The following is a 25,755-nucleotide window of genomic DNA, read 5'->3' on the forward strand; positions in this document are numbered from 1 at the left end:
GATAAAAGCATTTTACAGTTTCTTGATAATTAAATATTCATATTACTAATAAACTAATTAGTAATATGATTTCTTAATCATCAAGAAACTTTAACTTATCATTTTGAAACAGACATATATAAATTATAACGGAATAATTGCTCAATGAATATATTTTTGAAATATATTTTAAAATATCTCTTAAAATATATTTCAGAGCATCATCAAAATCTAAATGATACTTCTGTAACGTCGTTTCAAAACCGCTTTAGTGAAAAACATCTTGACCTGAACTTTTTATTGATTCAAGTAAACTGTTTCTGCACATTTTGAACAGCTCCTTTCTTCCATAAAAAATGAGGTAAAAAACAAAAAAAAAATACAAAAAAATGAGGGTAATTCAATAAAATACGATGTCTCTCTTCAAACTTGTTTACCATTTATATAAAAAAAAAAAGAATCGGCGAAATGACTCCATTTCAGTTATCTCAGCTGGAAAAAGACTCATATAAAATGTACTTTTTTTGGTTTTGCTCCGTTGCTTTAACTCCTAGTTCAGAAGTCCTCAATGAGAATTTGTTTCGAGCCGAAGAATTTCGAATAACTCCTGATAAATTCTGTAGGTCATCTTTTCTCAAGAAGAATTTAACATCGATTTATATCTCGCGGGATAGTCAACTGGTTTCGTAGTTTAAGAATTCTGCAACTACATTGGGAATTCTAAGCAATTTATAACAAGATATCGGTCTTTTAACTTCCTGAATCGTTAATTTCAGGAAGTTATTAATTTATCGGTCATAGTATATTATATAATTTCCCCTAGTAGCCCACATATATATTATACAATATTGTATAATATTGTTACAAAGTTTTTCTTCTACAACAAATACCGCTAATCAATTGTAATAGCGCAGCACATTTAATTGCTATAGTTCATTAGTTCAGCAGCTTTCTTGCTGTCTCATCCTCTAATTTCTCTTATTTGTTGGCGACTCCGACTCCTCTCACACACACACAACTTCTGACGATACACACACAACTTCCCCTTCAGATTCAGATTGCCTGTCTTTTATAGCTCCGGGAGGCGGGGCTAGAATCTTCAGACCAATCAGGGCGTAGCTGGCTGTACCTCGTGTCTTAGTGGATGGATCGTGAAAGTTCTCGAACTTTCTGGTATTATCCATTTAGTCGCCAAACTCGCCAAATTTATCGCCAAGCCGCCAAATGCTCGCCAAGTCTGTCGCCAAGCTCTAAGTTCATTGATCTCAGCACGTACAGGACCGATCGTACAACGGTCTTTCTTACGATGACTCTATTCGTGCCGGGTAGCAATATTATAGGTTTGTAACAATATATATATGTGTCTTGTAATAGAAGCCTTATGATATTTTGTTCATTATACTATATATATCTCTAATTTGCTGCCATGTTGCCATAAGATTTAAATTTTAATTTGAAATAAAAGAGATAAAACTTCAATAAATATGAAAACTTTTGTTGAAACCAAACATATTTTTAAAAAATATGACTACAGAAAATCGAATCCTTCAGTATTCTAATCTTGTATAAACCACAGAATATTTTTTTTGATAATCTGTGCGCTATTTCACAGAATTATTCAATAAAAATTTCTGATTCATTATAAAATTCAGTTTTACCTTCAAAAAGAACTAAATGCGATAAATAATATTTTATTTTATTTTAACCAGTAAATGTACTTCTGAAAATAATTATGATGTCAAAATTTTATAGTCTTTCCATTCTATAAATCATATTCATTAAAATTATCTAGACAATCTAACGTTTCAATCTTCTGTTATAAAGCTTTGAATCTAACAATAAATCAAGTTATAAAGCTTTTAATATCATTATTTTAGGACAATCCAAAATTTCATTACCTTACGCAATCTGTTTTGGAGAAAATCGAAGTGCTGATTGGCGTGTTTTCTTCTAATGGTCGATAGGGAGATCTAAACTCGCAAGTTTTTATAGTTCAGAAACATTCAAATATTCATAACTCTATTAGTTTTAACAGCAAAAAGTGGAGAGTTTTTTATTTAAAATATGAGTCTCTAAAGAATATTTTATTAAATATGATTCATGTAACAAAGCATCTGTATAAAAATTTAAAATTCGTAGCACATCAAAACATTCATTGATTCAATTATACAAAATATAATTAATAAAACAATCGAAAAATAAATATACGTTAATTAATAAAGTTTAAAAATTAGCAATTGGACACTCATTAGAATGGATATACTGTATATTTTAAACTATGTATGTCTTGAGTAAAACTGAATTATTGAATTAAGCATTGAAAAGCCATAGGATTAATGAGATCATGCAAAAAAGTACATAAAAGCAATTGATCCCTCTAGATCCACAACTTTTTTTTATCATGTCGAGAAGTTGGAAACTCTAGTTTGGAATCGATTAAAATAATCAGAGATATATTTAAATGCGATATTTGGGAATTGAAAATTGATTAGATTACAATGTCAATAATAATATTAGCGTTTATAGAAAAGGATCCTTGTGTATATTAATTTGTATCATAGATAGTATAACAATTTATATAATATATATTATTATAGCGTTACGAATCTGTAATATTACATTCCTGCAATAAATGTATCATCGCTCAAAAGAAAGATTTCAGATATTTTTGATGGACGTTACAAACCTCGGAGATAAAAACGAAGGCTCTGGTAAATACATGAATTATGGTGATATCTCTATTAGGATGCGAGATCCTGACATCCTTCCAGAAAATTTTATAACTTACTGGGAGACTATAAAAGGCGAAGCGCTTACAGGACATGTCGAATTCTTTCTTTGGATTATTTATCGCTCATCAAGCTCTCTAGCTTTATTCTTGCACTGCTTGCTGTCTATTTCTGTTATGAATTTCTACAAGTATTACACTCTGTTTACGCATTGGCAGGATTTTACTATCTGTCTCTGCATTTTCTTAGGATATAAAGATGTATTTTCTATTGTCCATTGAATGGGATTTCTTTTACCGTACACCCCCAGACGATTTCCGTCGCTGAATCTGTTATGAATCATATCTTAATAATAAATGCATATGACTTATTTGGATAAAATTAATAGAAATTAGATTCTTCTTGATAGCATAAATTTAATTTCTAAGAAATTCTGTACTAGATCATTTCCCTTTCGGTTTTCAGTTCGCTTTTATGAGGCCGATTTTTTCCATTTCCGCGTCATTAACTTACGGAACAAGAATTCGCTTATTTCTCAAGATAACGTACCGCAAATCCCTCACACCGCAAGATTTCAGAATTCGGCAAGATGACGTAGTACGGTAACCCATATTTTTTTCCTACTTTAACTTGTAACATGCATTTTTTGGCTCATTGAAATGGAAAATACGTTTCTGGTTGGAGTGAATTTCATTTTAGCAGTGACGAAAACACGTCATCTCCAAATCCAGTGTGTTTCTTTTTTTGCCAACTCGAAGCCTTCGAAAATGTATTGGCTCTTTGACTTTATTTCAGAAACAAATTCGTAAAGTGAAAACGGTGCCATTGACAGAATTGAACACTGTTATTGAAAGTTATAATTTCAGTTTGTAAAAAGGAATTGTATTTCAAAAATAGAAAGTACTATTTATTTAAATCAAAGATCACGATTGAAACAAATGGAGATTAATGTCTTTTTTTACATTACTTTATCAGTAAACAAGCACATAGAAAAAGAAAATGATTTGGAACCCAAGCACTCTGACCCTCGAAAACGATTGGTTTAACTCGATCAACATACTTTTTTGAAATGTGGCATATTGATTTCGCTTTCACATTCTTATGAATAGAGAGGTCGACTGATGATGCTTTTGACGGTAGAAAAACTGATCTGCAACAACGATGATTGAATTTTGAACAGTGGTCAGGTAACACGGACAAATGCTCAAGTAATAATATTAGCTCCAAACCTTGACCAAAATCATAATCTCCCTCCAGAAATAGCCCACAATGTTAATTTAATTAAACTAAATGTATCAAATAGACATTTTATAAAAAAAAAATATTTGATCCTGAAAAATTTAATAGACATCAAGATTGTGCAAATGGAGGACCTGATATAGAATGAAACATCAGATGAGTTACTTTCTTTCAGAAGCTAAAAGTCGATCACTAAACAATGGTAGTCCGTAAACAAGAAAAATAGAAGTAATCTCTAAAACATCCGAGTCCGAAATTTCGATTAATCTCTGAGTTTCAGACTACCCTGAAAGCTTGAAAAAAATACAATTTTTGGAATTTTGTTTTTCTGTGAACATATTAAAAAAGAACGAACGAAAATTATATGAATGTAAATTTGTAGATGATTTTCAGTTAAAACTGTGATTTTTGAGCACAATCATTCAAAAGTTATTTTGATAAAATCTTGTAATATTTGTGGAATAATTCAAATACTCTTCAAGTTAGACTAATAAAATTTTTCATGTAGTCTTAGCTTCCAGATTGTAGACATATGTCCGGTTTGGGATTTAATTAGTCAATAAATTGACCATTGGTCCGTCTGCCTATTCATGTGCATATGAAAATGATAATTCAACCACGCAAAAAAGCTATAGAAATGAATTCCAATATATGATCTTGTTCAATATACCAAATGAGATGAGTTCAATGTAACAAACGAGGTTTTGTTCAATATCCCATCTTGCTAACAAATGAGATCTTGTTAAATAGGCACTCTTGATGCCAATATGCCATCTTGCTAACAAATGAGATCTTGTTCAATAGGCAATCTTGATGCCAATATGCCATCTTGCTAACAAATGAGATCTTGTTCAACAGGCAATCTTGATGCCAATATGCCATCTTGCTAACAAATGAGATCTTGTTCAATAAGTAATCTTGATACCAATATGACATCTTGCTAACAAATGAGATCTTGTTAAATAGGCAATCTTGATGCCAATATGCCATCTTGCTAACAAATGAGATCTTGTTAAATAGGCAATCTTGATGCCAATATGCCATCATGCTAATAAATGAGATCCTGTTCAATAGGTAATCTTGATACCAATCATTTGGGATTGCGTATACGAAGAATATTACCAAATGATTTTAGCGACATGCAAATATATGCGGATGGTATATCGAATCCTGCTCCATGGATAGAAAACAAATTACATTATGAAGATCCTTTTAAACAATTTAGAAAATCAGACACTGATAGCTCTGTTTTTATTTCACTTTTTAATCATTCGTGAATTTTATTGTTCCTATGAACCCATTTTTACGGATGGTGCCAAGTCAACTTATCATCTGGTTTGCGCATTTGCTCATGGTCATCGCATTACAAGTTATAAACTTCATCCTTTTACTTCTGTTTTTACCTCGGAATTAAGTGCTATTTATTTAGCCCTCAAATATATTGATGAACATCAGATCCATAAGTCTGTTATTTACATGGATTCTCTGAGTATTCTGCAGGCTCTAAACTCTTTCTCTTGGTCATCCACTTTTTACAGGAAGTGAAGAAGATATATCATCTTCAATTTTTGAAAAATATTAGAGGGTATTTTTTCCCTGGATCTTCTCGTACGTGGGTATTGCTGGGAATGAAATGGCATTTATAGCAGCCAGTGTAATTCTGCCTCAACGTCTTTCTTATGAAGATATGCGTATAGCTATTATTTGTTGGTGCTATCGCCAAGGGTAAAATCAATGGGACATGGTGACTAACAACAAGCTTCATTTTATTAAGCCACACTTAGCCAACTGGTCTTCTAAACTAAACAGGCGCGATGATGTAGTTTTATTCCGACTACGCATTGGTCACACTCGCTTGACACATATTTTTACTTTTTGCCTAGGATCCTCCAGTTTGTGGTAATTGTGGAGATATTTTAACAGTCCGTCTTATTTTAATAGAATGCGCAAGTTTCACTGATCTTCGTTGTAAGCACTTTAATTCCAACAATTTTACTTTAGGTTTTTTATTAGGTAAGACACAACATATTAGGTGACATATTTGGTCCATATTAACATATTAGGTCCAAACATATTCTTATATATTAAAGATGTGGGAACCATCCATGAAATTTAACTTCCAGTGTTAATATTCCCCTTCATTTTCAACTTTCGACTAGTTTGAACACTTTCAGTTACACATTTTGCAACTTCAAACTACTTTTAATCTTACTGAGAAAGTTTTAAGCTGTTTCGGCGCAGAATATTCTGTGTCAGGATCTTGCGCCAGAAATCCAAATCTTGATACCAAATGAGATCATGTTCAATGTATGATCTTGATACTATAATCCATTTAGAATGTGATCTTATTATTATGCGATCTTTTAAATCAAATGTAATCTTGTACAATATGCAATCTTGATGTGTATCTGGATCAAATTTGGAATCCAATAAAGTAAGAAACATTAAAACTAAACTGAAAACGTTCAATAAGAAATTATACTCTAAAGTCGAGAAGAAAATATCCCAATGGATAATAGATTATGTATGAATTCTTCAAATTATTTATTTAATAAGGAAAATCTGCAAACTTTCACTTATTTGAAATAATGTATCCTTTTCAGGTAACTAAATAATAAATAAATGTAAATTCAAGTAACTAATATTCAGGAAATATATGATACATTTCCAAATTCATAAAAATGAAACTTTTAATCCACTCTTATAGTATAAAAAGAAAGCGATGGCGTCATATTATATACATGTAAAATCCTAACACATGTCACAAAGATATTTCTTGTGTTCCTTTTTCAAACTGGACAGGGCAGTATTTCGATATAACCTGTCACTATCTCGCGCTTCTTTGAAACAAAACGCCCGCACTCTTTGCTTCTATTTTTTTTTCGATCGAATGTTTTCATATATACAGTGCCGCGGCTATTTTTATCATCCTTTATACATGAGAAACATTTCAAATTCTTTGACAGGCTTGAGGTGATGCATTTCAAATCCATCAAATTTCGTTTCTTGGGGACGTCTTTGGAAATTCTTTTCGTATTATTCATACATTCGCGTGCTCGTATTTTTAGCATTTCCAGAGACTGTCACCAAGACTCTGGCATTTTGAAATCCTGAAAAATTGCATTGGGAATTCATGCTCGCTGAAATTTAAAAATATATGTACATGTATATGGAAATTCAATGGAAATGCCAGATTGAAATTAAATTTTCCGATCAATTAAAGCTTAACTTTTCCTTGAGACTCATATGGTTAATGACTCATAAAGGTTCCATCATACAGTTTGTAAAATTATTATATAGTGTATTCCCAATTATCCACGGTTGGTATTCCTAAAATGTTGGTGAAAAAAATTCAAATAATATTTAAAAAGATGTTTTAATACCAGGAGAACCAAAACTAAATTGGATCACATCAGTAGGGGAAGGGTTAAATTGTTATTAACCCTCTCAGTACGGATCTGACCCAACCAGCCGTGTAAATTGTATATTAGTAGACAGATTTTTGTTTCAAATGAGGGTTGCAGGATGTGATGAAAAATGAGATATCACCAACGTCGTTCTCCTTTTTAACCTGTGCCCACTGTTTGAAAGAGTAGTTGGCAAACCAATATAGAATTGGCACGGCCGGTTGGGCCGGGTTATTATTAAAAGAGTGAATGAAATTAAATCGTTCGTTGCACTCACCGACCATATGCTTGCTCTTTATATTAATAACATCCATTTAGTTATGTTAATAAAATTTTGTGAGCTACGTCTTATCACACTCTATAAAGTACTATTTTAAATGCTATTTGCACACTAAACATGTAGCATTCTGATTAGTTAGGATTGCACATGACTTGATGAAGTTAATTTTCGAAATCTGTTTACATGTTGAGATGGTGGTTTGATGGTGCTGGTGCTAGTGGCGGCTTTGTCAACGTTTCATTTTACGATACGACTCGAAAATTGAAGGGAGGAGGGCAGCCATCCATTAGTGGCGTCATGAAGTTACATATGAAATGTAAATATGAGAAATTAATTCATTGGTTGAGGGTAGGAGATTCTGAGGTAATATTTTCCCGTAATATAAATACATTAAGGGAGTGTTTTTGAAATAAGTCTTGAAAATAGACAGAACAATGGTCGACTATTAATGACATATCTAATGGTCTTATGTTTTAATATGAAATAAAAATTATAGAAATCAGAATAATTTGCTGCGGGGGGATGGTTCTATGCTTTCCCTAATTATTTTAGATATATAAATTTATGTATGTATTACTGTTAATAAAAACTTACAAAATCCTTATCTTATTGGTATTTGATAATTTTGTTGATTTTTTTGTATTAGCCTATCCCCCTCAATTCCATTGATAACCGAAATTTTACTACATTTGTACAGATATATAAATATAAAAATCTATTACATTCCCTTTTACCAAATATAATTACTTTAATTTTCTGTCCTTAATTATGTGTTTCCATAGAGCTTTGCTATGCTCTTTAAAACACTATACCTTCTATTTAATTATTATACTTAAACCTTTAAACTCGGAAAAGTAATTTAAGGCATAATTATTCAATTAATACAAAAACGTGTATTAGGTTAATTAATTTAATTGTTACATCTTTACTGTAATTAAAAAATTGTTTAACTGTTTGCACTATTTTGGATGATTTTGATGTACGTGTTCACACGTATTAACGTTTTTGATAATTAAAGAAAAAGTTTAGTACTTCATCCTAAAGAATAAATGAAGTTTATTTCAATATTTAATAAAGCTTATTATAAAAGTATAGTAAAATTTATTATATTTTGATCATTTAATGAACTCACTTTCACCGTAAAATGCTAAGGACTAAAAATAAAACGACTGTACTAAATATTCTAATTTGGTTATCCTTTTCAAATTTTTCAAGAAAATAATTCTAAAATTGTTCCTCCATTTAAAAATAGGAACAGTTTTAATATCTTATTTTGTTGATTATAAATTATTTTCCGGATAAAATTAAATATTTCCTTCTCAGACACGCGGAGGCGTGGAATTTTAGTTCTTTGCTCCATGATCTCCATTAATTTTAAATCTAGTTTTCTTGGAATCAGCCAAACAATAATTAAAGTTCTAAGAACCATAAAAATTATTTTTATGCGATTTCAATTTTAATAATATTGTTTTTTCATTTCTTTGTCTTTTTCTCTCTTTTAATGTGACTTCCTTTTTAGATAATTATTTCGATTTTTATCACTTATAATTTAATACGCGATATCATTAACGTGAAGAAAATAAACACAGAGAATCAGTATTATGTTTTTATTTTAATTTTGTTTTCACATATAATTTTATTCTCTCTCTCTCTCTATCTCTCTATCTCTCTCTATCTCTATGTGTATTCTTAGACATTTATTTCATCACAGATAGCATTATGTGAGTTTTTTCTAGTTTTAAACATAATATTTTATGTCTACAATAAATAATTCCTAACCTTTTTATGTGATTTTTTTCAGTAAATAAAAGAGGTGAAAGTAGCAGCTGTGTAAACTGCTTCTTACAAAAGAGATGAATTCTTAACATTCTACAAAATTAATTCTATTCAATCCTTATGTTAGATTTGGGTCAAGATGTCATTCTAAAATGTTTGCAATGCAATATTTTTGTTCTAGAATTTATTAAAGAACTTTCATATTTAAATTAATTATTAGAATTGTGACAATCATCAATGCATTTTTAACCCAAACAAATGCCATAGGACTATTTCAAAATTTGACAAGTAATTTTATACTTCGAATTATAAACAATTATTTTTATCCTTTTATGAACAAAATAAAAAATCTAATACGCTAAAAATATATTTGTAATGTGTTGCACATTTTAATTTTATTACAACAAGATTCACAGAAGAAAAATATCGATTGCCATTGGAAATATCTGATTTACATTTTCACGTCCTCCAAATTAGATTCCCGTTGATGAATTCCGGGGGGGGGGGGAATATATTTGCTTATTTTATTGCTTATAAAATCAATTCAAATGATTTTTACTTTGGTTTTCTAATGTTTTAAAAGTACTTTTAGTTGCTTTCGATAATATTGTTTTATTCTATTACATAATATCCGAAATTCAGCAAGCACTAAAATATATTACCATATCATTTTCTCACAGAAGTATTTTTCATAATCCATCGTTTAACATTGGAAACGTGTAATATTGGAAGTATTTTATGCGATGTTCATATTCATGTTCGATTTTCTGTAGAAAGCAACAAATCGGACATGTATTTACAATATATATAATATTCGACCAAAGCGAGCATCAACAATTTTTTATGACAACAAACTTCTGGTTGAAATATTTTCAGATAGAGTACCAAAATTTGCATTACGGTGGTGGGGGAATGTATTCACATTTTTTTCCCTAAAAGGTCAACATTTTTTACAGAAATACGAAGTTTATTCTCAGAGAAATTTTTAACTCGCGGTTACAAAAGTTTACATTTAAGAGAGGTGCTTCTGCTTCAAATATGATATTAATGTAAAACTAAAAAATAAAAAAAAAATACTGCTTTCTAAAAAGGAGAAAGAGATATTCCACTATTAAGAAAAATACATAGAATGTAACAATTTTTTTTTCATTAATATTGAGCAGTTTTACTTTCTCGTATATGTAGGATAGGAAGAATATAGTAAGCGCCAAAAAAATTCGAACTCGAAATTTTGAAGAATCTAGACGTTTTAGAGCTACCTGAGCTCGAAAAACACATTTTTTTTAAAGTGTCCGTCAGTTCATCTGTTTCCGATACAGATAACTCAAAACTGCTGTGATCTAGGCTGATGAAACTTGGTATATGGCCTTTACACCTAATTTATATATTTTTATCAAATTTTGAGCAAATTTAGTTAAAGGGAAATTTGTCTGCCTGTCCGGCTGTTCGAATATAAGTTAACTACGAAACGAAGAAAAGCGGATGGATAAAGTTAGTCTGTAGTCTATACGCCTATCGAATTTTGAGTCAAATCTAACAAGATGTTGATTCTCCATCAGTCTATACTTTTATAAACATGTAAATGCGATAACTCAAAAACGGAATTATTTAAATACACCAAATTTGGTATGGGATTTTGTGACTACAAATGAAGTTTCGAGTCGCATTTTTATTGCACAACGAATCTAAAACAAAAATTTGGTTTTCGGATACTATTAACAGCCTTCCAGAAATTAATCGCCAAAACGCTCGCCAATAATGACACGATAGATTTAGTAAAAATTCTAAATTCACGTTAAATGTTAACATTTCGTAACTACTGAAAGACAAAGCTTTCTCGGAATAACTTCCTTATTGCTAGAAAGTTTCGGGAGGTAACTCCCGCTGATTATAATTATGAAACAGTCGTCAATTTAAAGAAGTAAGTGTGTGTGGAAAGGGAGTGTTTCAAAATAAAAAATTCGACTAAAAGGAATTATTTTTATTGTCAAGTATAATAATGCTCGTCTTAGTGATATACTTCGTAATGTATTCGGTAGATGGCATAATCTAAATCTGTTCATAGACATTTAGCAGACGATTTCTTTTCAGATATTTTATAACTGCTACTATTTTTATTTAGTTAAAATATTGTTAAAAGGTCAAAGCAAACGATTTTTTCTTTGATAAGTATGTTTTATTAATATTATTTCGTTTATTTTTTTATAATATCTGATGATCAATTGTAAACCTTTTGGAATCTGGTAATGGTTTGTAATATATACTGTTAAGTTGAAAGAATAAACAAACCAATGAAATTCTAAACTGTTTGGAGTATTATTTTCGTTTTTTTAAAGAATTTAAGATGCTCTGCAAGCTATAGTTTGAAGCTTAAGAAAACCGGTAGTTTTCTAGAAAATATGCAAAATAATGAATAAGAAAATTTAATATTTTCAAAAAGAAATTATATTTTGAACCAGCTTCGAATTTTTTCTTAGTAAAAAAGGAAAGAAAGGGGAAATGGATTTGTAAATTAGCCAATGGGACTGATCTCTACAGGAACTTTTTCCCACACTATTTAATAAAGGTATTATTTCCCTCTTCACCTAACATGAATGAAATCGTGAGCACACTCAGTGCTCAGATTTTTATTGTCCGAGTGCAGCATGTGAGCGTTTGGGCTTCTAGGTATAATCACAACAATTTAGTGTACAATTTAGATGCCGTTCGACACTAAAATTTGGCAAAGTTACAATTTACAGTAACAAAACAGTTACTACAGTAAAAAACCACGTATTAAATTTCATATATTTTAATCTTTGATGTTTTGAAATATCGCATTTACATATAAGCGAATGTACAATATAACAGAGGGTTACTCCGTTGTCACTTTTTTTTCAGACAACAGATATTATCCCAAAAGTGTGATTTTCGAATTCAGTGAAATCTGAAATATGGAGATTCAGTAAAATTTGCTTATTCCTATATTATCTCATCGGCATCTAATAATAGTTTAATATCGGTATATAAGAATAAATCAAAGAAAACACATTGAGTAGAGATCTAATAATAATAATTAAATTTCACTATATGCAACAAGAAAAAGAAACTAAGCCCTTGACGTATGAACTTCCTAATTACATCCTATCTGAGACATTTATCGTTATTTTAATTCCTATAATTGCATAAGGAGTATTTGAAATATTGAAGCATTTCACATTTTAAATTCTTAATACTTTCAGTTAATTGCAGATTTAAAATTAAAAATTCATTAATTCAATGTGCAAATCCGATTCGTCACTATATGCAAAAGATTTAACTGAATGTAGATTCGACATCGTTCAGTACATCTGATTGCATTCATTTCATTCCTTTACAAAGTAAAGGCTTTTTGAATGAACCATATTGTTGACTTAAATTAAATGATCGTCGAATTCCTTTACCATTGAAAATTTACAAAATTAGAAGAATTTCCAAGACGCAAAACAATTTAATCTGTAAATTATTAAGCAGTCTAATAACTTAATAGTGGTTTTATAACAACAAAGAATGTTTGAGTAACGCACATTCAAGCTTAAATCAACGTAAATAATATTCTTTTCCGAATTCTATTTATTCTAATCATTAGTGCATAATTATGATTACCTTTGTGGAGCAAAGTATTCAAAACATTTCTAAATTTAAAATTTAGGAAATAGTTGGTATGAATTTTATGTTTCAATTTGTAACTAATTGAAGGGAATTACTTGAATTGTTTAAGCTTGTTTATCACTTTCTTCAAGGTGTAAATCCTATTTTGCCTCTCATTCTCAAAATTCTTGCCTCCCGCGGAGCTTTGTAAGAATGGAATAATTCTGGGAATCGTTTGCTCATAAAGATCACAAACGAACCGGAAAATGAATCATTTTGGAACTTATTAGCGGGATTAAGAGCTGAGCTACCCTCAGGAAAACACAATTTATTTTTAAGGAACAAAGTTTATTAAGAGATTTAAACTTGAATTTGCTGGAAAATAATAAATAACTTATGTTGCTTTCCCTTGGAGAGATTTAAATGCGCCTTCCATCGAAGAGATGTTTGAAATTCCTGTTTGAAAGAATTTAACTTTGCAGTACCTTCGAGAAAGTTTAGATTAAAAAGTATCTTAAATTTTATAAAAAGCGCGTCATCCTTTACCATTTACTCATGAAATAGCTGCACTGGTTTATTCAAATTATGCGGATAAATTTTAAAAAATCAGACATGAAACATGTGATTTTTAGAACAAACTAAGTCACAACTGCAAAGAAAGGTGGCTGTTTGTCAATAAATTAAGAAAAAGAAATGTAAACACTTGATAAAGTGTATACGGCGAATTTCACAATTGCTCAGCTATGTACCCACTTCAAGTAGAACATTCAGTCTTCTATTCAAGTCATTTTTACTTCCTTATATACAATGTATAGAAGTATTTAAACCTAGACCTAGATAGAAACCTAGATTTTTTGGCATCATGTCTATTTATCTGTGAAGAATATAAACCAAAAACGTTTTGATTTAAATGGCTGAAATTCGGTATATGGATTTACGATCAAATTTCTAGATTTTTATCAAATCTTGAGCGAAATCCATTCGCAAGAAATTTGTATACCTGGCTGTCTGACCACAAGTGAATCTAATAACTATAAAACACAAAGAGCAATGAAAATAAAATTTAATACATAGATTTAGAGTATAAAATGTATATTCGTATTGAATTTTGAAACAAATCCGTAGAACGGTTGACTGTCCATCGGTTTGCATGTCGCAGGTATGTTTAGTTACCATGTTTGTAGGCAGGCTGGTTTTTTGGCAATAACTCATAAACGCTAATTCGGCATATCCGGTCAATAGAAGAATGTCCAAAATACATATTCTTGTGGTAAGTATATTATAAATGCTAGATTTCCGCCAAAGATTACGCCAAAGAACTAGTTTCCGCCAATATTTCATAACTATCGTTCATCATTGTAATGCAAAATATAAGTGGATTTTCAACAATTTTATGAAGATAAAGGGGAATAGGACCCTTTATTGAAGAGAAATCAAGAAAGTTTTGGGGAAACAACTCTCGCTGTTTTTTTTTTTTTTTTTTTCTGTTGTTGTTGTTTTTTTTTTGAAATTTACGCCATCTATTTGCATAAAAAAAAGTTAAACCGCGCTTGCAGTGGCATAGAAATCGCGGCAACTTCTGTGAAACTATGACTTTACCGGATCGGATCTGAAATATCAATCTACTTATTAGGTATTTATATTATTAATGAATATTTATTCAGTCATGCGAAGTTGAAGTGATTAAAATACCAATATAAGCACAATGTTAAACAAAAACTAACCTTTCCAATTAAAGCAAGTAATAAAATACGACATTAATTTTTTGTTAGACGGTGAGTTTGAATTTCTGTGTTAATTTTACGAATTTTATAGCTATTAGTTTTGATTCTTTGCACTATATTGTATTTTGCTTGCGTTATCGTTAAATCCTCTTATTAGTGGATATTCTGTGACGTCATCGTTAAATTCACTTACTAGTAGGCAACAAAGTTCATCATTAAATCCACTTATTAGTAGATATTCTGCTACTTCATAGTTAATTCACTTATTAGTAGATATTCTGCTACTTCATAGTTAAATCCACTTATTAGTAGATAATAAAGGTCATCATTAAATCCACTTTTTAGAATTTATTATCTTTAAATCTATTTATTAGTAAATATTCTATCATAAGCAAAACATTCGCTAAAGCAACTTCACAAAGTTATACAGCATACTCTCAAACTTATAAGCAAATACCTTTCAATCTTGCTTATAAAATTCTAAAAAAGATATATTCTAAGCTTATAGTCTTCTCCGTATTATCCAGTATTTCAAAATGTGGAAATGCATATTTTTATAGAAATGCAAACCAACAGAAACCGATAAATGCCTGAATAAAAAAAAATGCTCGAAGTCGAAATATGTCAGAATAAACACGTTCGATATTTTTTTTTCTGTCGACCCGTATTCCTGTTGCTCAGCAGGTATTTCAAACATGTCAAACATCGCAACTCGAAGAATTTTCTATCGACAGGAATTCCACGCACGACCTACTACGCTTCAAAAGTATTGAACCAATAGGGATATGCAGAAATTGAAGCATAAACAATTTTTCTCAAGCTCAAAAAAAATTTCTTCATTTTTTTAGCAACTACGGCATTTGGAACGGAAATCACTTTGAATATCGTCAGATTTATATACAAATCGTTTGCTAGAGCTAGCAAACGATTCTGTGCAATTTATTCATAAGATTAATACTTTCTCAATATTTATTTTTAAAAAAAAATGCTTTTAAAACATCTTTTGTTTGAAAGGAATGAAGCACAGAGTAATTTAAAATAATTGCTCTGATTACAAATAGAATGTATTCTTTGTAAATGCAATAACTACAAGAGAAAGAATTGTGGATATGATATAAAAGAAAATCTAAAGTTTTATTTGCTTTGCAATTCACACGTTCAAAGAAATTCATAACAAAATAATTCCAAATAATTACCGTGATTATAAATGGCTAAAAATTCCTCTTAAATAAAAATAGGAAGACAAATTTTCGACAAAATGCACAAGAAAACCAAAAATCTTGTTGACTTTAAATCATACTCATTTTGTAAGAAATGAAGCATTGTGCTATTCAAAATAATTGCTCTAAATATAAATGGCAATAAATTCCTTGCAAACAATGATAAGGAGAAAAACTGTAAGATAATACAAAAGCAAACTTTTTTCTTACTTTGTCATTCTTGTTTTGAAAGGAATGTAAAACAAGGTAATTTAAAATAATTACTATGATTACAAATGTCTATATATAAATCTTTTTTAAATAAAGATAGGGAGATAAATTTTAGACATAATGCAGGTGGAAAGAAAAAAGCACAGAGTCGTTTAAAATAATTATTTTGAATAAAAATAGCAATAAATACCTGTTAAACAACGAAAAAAGAAAAAGAAATCAAAAGGAGGCTAAAACTTCTTTTACTTTGCCATTCTTATTTTAGAAGAAATGTAGGGCGAAGTAATTATAAATGGCTATAAATTCTTTGTAAGCGGAGAAGGGAAGATCAATTTTGGGCATAATACAGAAGTTAGTTCAAAATTTTGAACTTTTTTCATTCCTACTTTGGGAAAAACGAAGAGCAAATTATAAATTCTTTGAAATCAGAGATAGGATGTATGGTTTTGTGCATAATACAGAACTATCGAAATTGGTTTGCTTATATAATAATTACGCAATAAAACTGTCTTTGGCCACACTGGTAATACCTGTGTTGTAGTCCATTCCACGCCAAACACTGTGAAATATGTTGCCAACTGTTGTCTCATCTTTGGAAGCCATACACATGTTCTGTATGTGATTATCTTCTGAAATTATTTCTTGTCTCTTTATTAAACTTGAATTTTTCATAATATCTGCCTCGGCACCTTTGAATACAGTTTAAACATCTCATAGAGAATAATTCACATGACAGCAAATGCAGTTTAGCTTGCTCCCATCAAGCACAAGGGAAGTCACATTAATATAAGCAGACAAAATTTGTAGCTGCCTTCAGTATTTTATTCAAATTTCTAATTTGCATCGTTGTTTTATTACAAAAGATTAAGGAAAAGCATATATAATTTCTTAATCTTATTTCAATCCTAATCCATTTACTATTTTTTAACTTCAATTAGCCCATATTTCTTTGTTCATGTTTTTATAAATACCCTGTATATAATATATATATATATATATATATATATATATATATATATATATATATATATATATATATTATATATATATATATATATATATTATATATATATATAAGGTAGTCATAAAAACCCGATAAAAATGTTTAGAGGCTTATCTACTTATTCGTTTAATCAGTCAAAAGAAATTTCAAATATTATTGTTTGAAGGTGTATTCATTGTGTTGTTTAAAAATGCTAATATATAATATAACAAATCTTTGCGCCTGATCTCGATAGCAAACGTGGCAAACAGTTAACGGTAAATGTTGAAATAAAAATACTGTTTCTGGAAAATACAAGAATTACGGCACTAATATGTCACAAAAATTTATAAAGAATTCTATGTTACCCCTCTACACACACACACACACACACACACACACACACACACACACACACACACACACACACACACACACACACACACACACACACACACACACACACACAATGTTTATAACATTGTAGAAACACTATAAAAAGACAGAAGCTCACACGAAGAATGATTCTCTTATTGGATTGTTGATAGCAGGACACGTTGTAATGTTACTGGCACTAAATCTTATTATTATTTGCCTTTTATCAATTTTTCCTTTTCTTGTGTTGATAACATCTATCAGTGCTATTTTGTATGTACCTTTTGTGGTTTTGTTATCTTCGCTTCGTGTTTTTTGAAATAAATGGCTATATCGATATCCTCCCACCGTATATCCATCGAACGATTCTTCTTAAAATAATATACAATGCAGAGGATATCGCTTCTAACTTCAAGTTCTTTGAACGTATATTTTATTTTATTCCAGAAAATATACTGTTAAGAATCATTACTTATCTTTAGATCTGTAATGTTGTGTTCTACTTTTAATTTTGGCATTATCTGTATCTAAGTTTTACATTTTATCTGTTGTCTGTACTTAAATTGTAAGCCTTTTTTTCTCGTGATTCATTTACAGAATGTTTTCATGGATAAACAGGAAAACTGCTAAGATAGACCTAATAAGTGAGAATGCCTACACAAAATTTCACAAGTTATAAAAATACTTCTTCTGATCTCATATATTTGTTGAGAATTTATTCGCAAAAATGTAACTATTTACTTTGAGCTCAAATTGTAACAAGAATTTTTCTGATACAGCGAAGAATTTGATTTTATTATATACTATCAAGTTGCTACATCTAATAAAAGTAGCTGACGGTATTTTGAAGTTTTGTTAAGAAAAAGTAAGAAAAATAAACTGAACTCATCACATTCCTGTATCCATGTGAAAAATATAACATAAAAATCCTTCAGCAATATGCGTAGTATAATATGGATCAAATTTTAAAATTTTCCAATATCTTTCAATATTGGCTCTAAACATTTTATTACAAAAAATTCAGATAGAGTTTATTTCCATCAACAAACGTTGATATTATAGATATAAATAATAAAATAATATATAGAATATATATAGAAATAATAAAACAGCCAAAAACTTTTTTCGGATATCTGTCAAGGAAATAATAAGTTTAAAATGACTTACACACGTGTTTATATCTTATGGGGAAAAGGCAAAAAAAAAAAAAAAAAGTCTCTAATAAGAATTCTCTCTTTTTCTTGTCTACCTCATTTCCAGAAAAGAGTCGAATAAATCACAAATTCTATTTCACAAATAAAACAAAAAGAAAAAAAGGTGAAAAGTACTATTTTCACGAAATTGGGCTTCGTAGTTACCAAGTCTTTTCTTTGGGTATAGCAGCCATCTTTCTCTCTCGGGCTCTTCTTTTTTTAACACGATCTTCTGCCGTCCGAATGGCAACACGCCACATTATAAATGGGTTGGCGAAAAACGTTACAATCGGAGGAGGATCCTCAGGTTTTTGTTACTGCAGGAAGGCCGAGGGGGATTGGCTGTGGCAGGGAAGAAATATCCACAGGGGCCGACCGAAATAGAAGGAAATTGAATCACGGCGCACAACGGAAGCCGGGGTTCTCATATTGGAAACTTCCGGATGATGTCCAGTAACAATGGCCTGACTTAGCGACTTATTTGGAGAAGAGAAGAAATTGGTTGATTCTATTTCCTCTGGTCAAGTGACTCGAGTTTCAATTTCAACTTACTTTCGTGACGTTTTTAAGTTTCTGATCACACTATGTCCAAAGTTGTATTAAATGATTCTTTTCAACTTTGGTGATCAATAATCGAGTTATATAAGCTGAAGTCGCGTTTTATCGATCTATTGACTGAAGGTTAATAATATTTCTGAATCAATCAGCTAAGGTATAAAATTAGAAGCAACTTATAAATAACTGATCGCCTCAGGTGACCAGCTGGTTTGTCAGAAATGTTATGTAGACTTAAATTCAGATAAATAGTTTGGTTAATAACTTCTTGTTCATGATTCCGAAAAATTGTCAGGCAATAAAGCCATATTATTTTAATTATCTTAGAAAAGTTCAGTTTATTCTGCAAATGAATCTTTCCAAAGAACACTAAACCCAGAATATTATAGTTCTATTAAAAACGTAAATGTACTGTTCAAATATCTTCTAAATTTCATGATATTATAACTTCACTTTTTAATTTGTCAGGTTTTATTTGCTTTACTAAACATAATCCTTCTTCTTTATCTTTCAGAATGAGAACAAATTAACGGGATTAAATATTTGATGAAACAATGAAAAAGGTTAGAATTTCAGGACAGGTAACTTATTATTAAAAATTAAGCAAAAAAAATATTTTTTTAAAAAAATTACCAAAATTTAGAAAAAAACTCCTAGCATTATTAAATTAAAATCGTTAAAAATATACTTTTTAATACTTTTAATCAATATAAAACTAATTTTTGTACTGTATCTCTTTTGGAAGTTATCACGGAAATTCAGGTAAATTTTTAATTAAGATTTTTAAAAATTCTTAATTAAGAAATTTTGTATATTTGTAATATAAAATGTATATTCTCGAAATGTATATTACCGAAATGTATATTCTCGGCCTCCATGATATATATATATGCTAAATTTGGTATCCTTTGATCAAAGGTCTGATTTGTATAGCGCCATCTACAGGTCAGAGCTAAAGCAACTCATTCTAGTGAAATTCTCTCTTTGGAGTGCAGACCATTGAATGAATTTTTCTGTTTCATAGTGAGTGCTATTCTTAACTCCTGTCCTTCTACATTATAAGTATACGGCTCTTGTCCATGCCGTGGATATGTTTTTACTACCCATGCTACGTGTGTTTTATGGAATAATCCATTATAGACTCTCAGCACCGTATACCCTCTGAGCGGGTATGCGGCTCTTGTCCATTCCGTGGGTATGTTTTTACTACCCATGCTACGTGTGTTTTATGGAATAATCCATTATAGACTCTCAGCACCGTATACCCTCTGAGCCGGTATGCGGCTCTTGTCCATTCCGTGGGTATGTTTTTACTACCCATGCTACGTGTGTTTTATGGAATAATCCATTATAGACTCTCAGCACCGTATACCCTCTGAGCGGGTATGCGGCTCTTGTCCATTCCGTGGGTATGTTTTTACTACCCATGCTACGTGTGTTTTATGGAATAATCCATTATAGACTCTCAGCACCGTATACCCTCTGAGCGGGTATGGTATATTGGGACATATTTGATGAAAAAATTATTAAAAATATTAAATAAAAAATTGTTAATAAATGAGTACACCGCTGCATTGCCAAATAATGGCAAGTTAGTTCATCTCGGATATCAAATGGTCAATAGTAAATGGATATTTTTCAAATTAATCAGTGACGCCAATTTTATTTCTCTTTTATCATATCTTATTATATATAACATCTTTATTTTATTTCTCAATAGTTTTTTTTTCTCTTTTTAATATGATTAATAAAACTTTAAAAAAAATATTTTAAATGTGCACTTTTTAATATTTGCATTGCTTTAGCTACACAAATTTTACTTGCGAGCATTATGACGAGAGTAAAAGCATTTTTATGTGCTCATGTAGCTAAAATTAAGAGCAAATTTTAAAAATAAAATAAAGATAGATGGATCAAGCCTAAAAAATTGTCATGATAGAATGAATTTGACTGCAGATTCGAATATCCTTTTAAACTGTTTCTCTTTTATGTAACCCAAACATTCTTTCAAATTACAGTCTGAAAGAGTTTTAATCATATATGAACTTGCAGTTGATAAAACATTCATGATAATTTAGAATACTATTTAGGATAACTTTTTTATAAATACAAAAATTAGCTAGATTAAATTTGATACTAACACGCACTTACATGAATTTTAATTGACAATGATTTTGAATTAAACAATTTAAACCCCATTTCACGCTTCAGTTTGATAATTCATAAAGGCAGCTTGATGCAGAAATTTAATTCACGTGCTGAGCAATCAAGCGCAGGAATGAAATTCGTATCTGCATGTTGTGGAGAAAGGGGTGCCAGCTCAGGAGTTGCCCCGTCGTCTGCCCGTGGTTCAAAATTACGAGGTCTGTCCCAAAATAGCCCTAGTGTTGCTTTACAACGGGACTTTAATATTACTAAACTAAACAAACTGATCTTCATGTTATATTTAATAACACTAAAGCATCAAGAAGCCTATTTAAATGCATTAATTCTAATGTTCCAATGTTTTCTGTGTTAAAAAAAATACATAAAACATAAACACACAAAACAGCTTAATAAAGTATATATCTAAATCAAAAATCTCTCGTATTTTAAAATTCTCTATATATAATTGTAATTAGAATGGTGATTAAAAGAAGCAGGTTTTAGGTGATTTAATTAGAATAATAAACAATCTGTATATTTTTATTTGAAGAAAGCATGAATGAATCGAAATGAAGAGTATCCTTATTCTTACCTCAATAGGCATTCCAATTTAGCATTAGATTAAAAATGTTAGGGTTTATTTTCTTTTGTTTTTTATGTGTTCTATAAGCGCTGTAGATTCGATTCCATAAAACATCATATTCGCCATGAAAATATATACTTCCAAAAATTATTTAATTGAATAAAAGTCAAAAATTCTTCCTAATAAAAATATGGAACTATAATTTTACATGTTTTATAAGCGCTCAAGATTCAATTACATAAAACAACATCATATTGTCCAGGATAATATATGCCTAAGAAAATTATTTAAGTAAATAAAATACAAAAATTATTTCAAATATTTTCAAATATAATATAAAGATGTAACTATATTCTTATTAATATGTTAGCATTTAAACACTAAAAATAAACGATGAAAACTGAAAATATTATAATTATTCTGCTACTAAATATTTTTAAAATTAATTTGATAGAGAGTGATCTTTAAATATCTTACACTTTCAAATCAAGAATATGTTCAAATGTTTTTTTCCACAAAAGAAAAGAAAATTGACTTCTTCTAAATCTTTTTACCTTACGAAACGGATGCGATTTCAATTAACATATTGCTTTCGCGAAGTTTTCTTCTTATTCTCTTTCCTTTTTTAAGTTCTCAAAACTTCAAAAAGGAAATGCTTTAGGAATCGCTGATTTAACCTAAGGAATTCTATTTTGCTTTTTTTCCTAAAGAATTCAAAAAAGATTAATGCTTTGAGCAAAAGATACGACTCGTTTTTTAAATAGTTTTTTTTGTAATTTGTTTCAATAATGTTGACAAAAAATCCTTTAACATTTTATAAATATTTTTATATAATACGTATTATTTAAATTTAGTTTACGCGATCTTTTTTATTATTATTTTTCTTTTTTTTTTCAAACTTCAGTTACAACACATTATAACGGCGTTATAAAAAAAGTTCCACCTAATCTCTTAAATTTTCATTAAGAGATTAGTTTTTGTTTTGAAAACTCCTCAGAAATAGGTGATATTGAAAAAATATATATGTCAAACTTTTCGCCTATGGCTACCAGCTTTTTATTAATATTGATTGTTTTTTATTGCATGCATTCGTTTTATTAGAAGGAAATGGATTTTTTTTTAATTGAAAAATGTGCAAAATGTTCTATTAAGTAAATCACTGGAATTACCAAATTCAGCAAGTTGTTTCTTCTGTGGTAATGTAGAACTTCTAAGAAAACGTTTTTAAAAATTTAAGTTTTTAATAAAAAAAAATCAAATTTCATATTTTCTCCTTAATGACAACAGAGCATATTATTGCACAAAAATCATTCTTACGGCTCTTTAATATTTAAAAAAAAACATTTCGGTGTTACTAATTTTATTTCTCTACTGCATTTTCTTTAAGTTTAATAAATTATTCAAAATATTTTTTTAAAATTTCACAACAAATTCTTTTACTGTTTTAACATACGCATTATCATTACAAGAGTGTAAAATAGATCTTCCATGTGTTTATTAAATTTGCTATGATTAACTTTAAATACTTATATTTAGTATAAAAAGGGAAAGGACAAATACTAAAATATTAATAAACAATATTTCAGAAAAGTGGTTCAATTTTTAATTCCTACTATTAGTTCACACTCACCCTATATATATTTATATATCTTGTTCAAATTTTCAATCGTTAATAAAATACTTTTGATTCATCCACTCACGTTCAAATACATTTTTTTAAACTTGTAGTGGATGACACTCGATGTTAATACAGTTTTTTTCAAATATTAATTCATTCATTATTAAATTTAATTCCTTTTTAATACTTTAAATAGAGTTTTAGCAGTTTGTAATGCAAAATGAAATCAACAGGCCGTAGCTCAATCGGTAAAATGCAAGGATTTCAGTATTTTTTATGTGAAGGTGAAGAATGCGAGTTCAATTTTTGCGAAAGTAGGAATTAACTTTAAAAAAAACAATTTGTATTACTTGTTTTAAATTCTTTTCATACATGCCACCGGACGAAGTTTACCATTTAAAAATATCATGTTTTACAGAAATAATGTATCGGAGTATGTATTAGCACAGATTTGTTATCATTTATATATGCTTAAATTTTTTTATAATAATAAATCGGTATTTTTTTTTTCAGTCTACTGCCCATTTCCGGGATTTCTACCTAATGGTCGAGTTCTACTGGTGGGCTACATGGGTATGTACGACTACCGACCGTACGTCAGAAAGGTGACCAACAACCGACAGATCATGTACGAATGCCATCGCCACTACACCCTCATGGATGGACCTCCAGGGGCCACCTGTGTCGATGGACAGTGGAGCCCGAAACAGATGCCCAGGTCAGACTTAATTTCAAAATGTGCGCATTTAAGTGAGGGATGTGATTTCATCATGTTAATGAGTGATGAATGTCGGCATTTTACGGCCTAGGCAAAGCATGCTACGAATTCTCTAGTTAATTATTTCTTATATTTTATTATTTATTTATATTATTTATCTATAATTTATTATATTATAATATTTATATTATCTTATTATTTATTTATTATTACTTGACTATTTTAGTTTCATATATTAACCCTTTAAAGGGCCATTTTTTTCTAGTCATATTATGTTAAAATATTTTTAAGCTTGAAATTAGAATAAGAAAAGGGATTCATTTAGCTTATTAGATCAATTTAATTTGATTGATTAATTAATTTGGTTAATTAATAATTAAGTAACAAATCAAGACATATCATTTTGTCTGAGATAAAGAACTGAAGCATCTAAGTTTCTGACTTACTAAAAAAATGTGTCAGAACTTATGCCAACCTACATAATTTCATATAAAGATTGATAAATTTTGTGGGAAGCATACTTCCCACGGCCTTGAGAGGGTTAAACTTAATTTGTTATTTTTTTTGTATTTTTTTTTCTATTTTAGTAATTTTATGAGAATTGCGTGTTTTTATTTATTATTATTAGAATATTTTAGTTTCATATGTTGAACATGGTATGATAATTATTTATTTATAGTATTTTTTTCTATTTTAGAAATTTTACGAGAACATGTTTTTTTATTTATTTATTTCTAGCCGCCTTTGACAACTTATTGATTCCCCTTATTGATTAATTGAAAAATTTCAATTAAACATTTTATGTTAAAACTTAATTTTTCTAGATTCCTCTGTAAAATATTTTTTAACTTAAAATTTTGTTAGATGTATAACTTATACTATTTTAGAAGTTCTCCTCATTATTAAGCCTTAATTTTCTATCTACACTTTTATATATCCAAATAACTTCCGACGGGGGGTGGGGTAGGGGAGGACATTCAGTTATGGAAAAGAGAAGTTCAGTTATTTCGACACACTGATTGGTATAGTAACTGTGTGGGGTTGGTTATCCCCTGCCGATGACGGGACGTGCCACTTATGAGAAAGTTTGTAATGTGGCCGGTGATGACCCTTAAGACTAAACTATAGTTCCTTCTTATTATTGCCGTGGCGACCAGATCATTTAAAAGAATTCTGCGGGCCTTGAAAGGGGCGAGTGTGCTGCTGTAGTTTTATTGTGATTTTATATCCAATTATATCACCGGAAAAAAAGAAGCAGTGTTTAAAAATATGCACACTTTAAAACATTCTTATCACTGATTAATTCTAAAATTAAATTTAGTTTTAAGTACCAAACAATTTCAAAAATTTCATTAAAAATATACCTTGCACCACAAACTACTCAATAAAGAAATATAAATTGAATCTTTATAT

The 25,755-nt window shown here is 29.6% G+C and overlaps 1 protein-coding gene across 3 annotated transcripts in view; it reads left to right on the forward strand.

The window, feature by feature from the left end:
* The window catches only part of LOC129963679 (sushi, von Willebrand factor type A, EGF and pentraxin domain-containing protein 1-like), a 641,663-nt gene that overhangs the window by 511,498 nt on the left and 104,410 nt on the right, over window positions 1-25,755 (forward strand). For all 3 annotated transcript variants that reach the window (XM_056078177.1, XM_056078179.1, XM_056078178.1), the window contains one exon: window positions 24,138-24,342. In XM_056078177.1, coding sequence (XP_055934152.1) covers window positions 24,138-24,342 — 205 coding nt within the window. The remainder of the gene's footprint in view (window positions 1-24,137; window positions 24,343-25,755) is intronic.

This window comes from Argiope bruennichi, chromosome 3, assembly GCF_947563725.1.
Source record: "Argiope bruennichi chromosome 3, qqArgBrue1.1, whole genome shotgun sequence".
In the NCBI taxonomy this organism is placed as follows: Eukaryota; Metazoa; Arthropoda; class Arachnida; order Araneae; family Araneidae; genus Argiope; species Argiope bruennichi.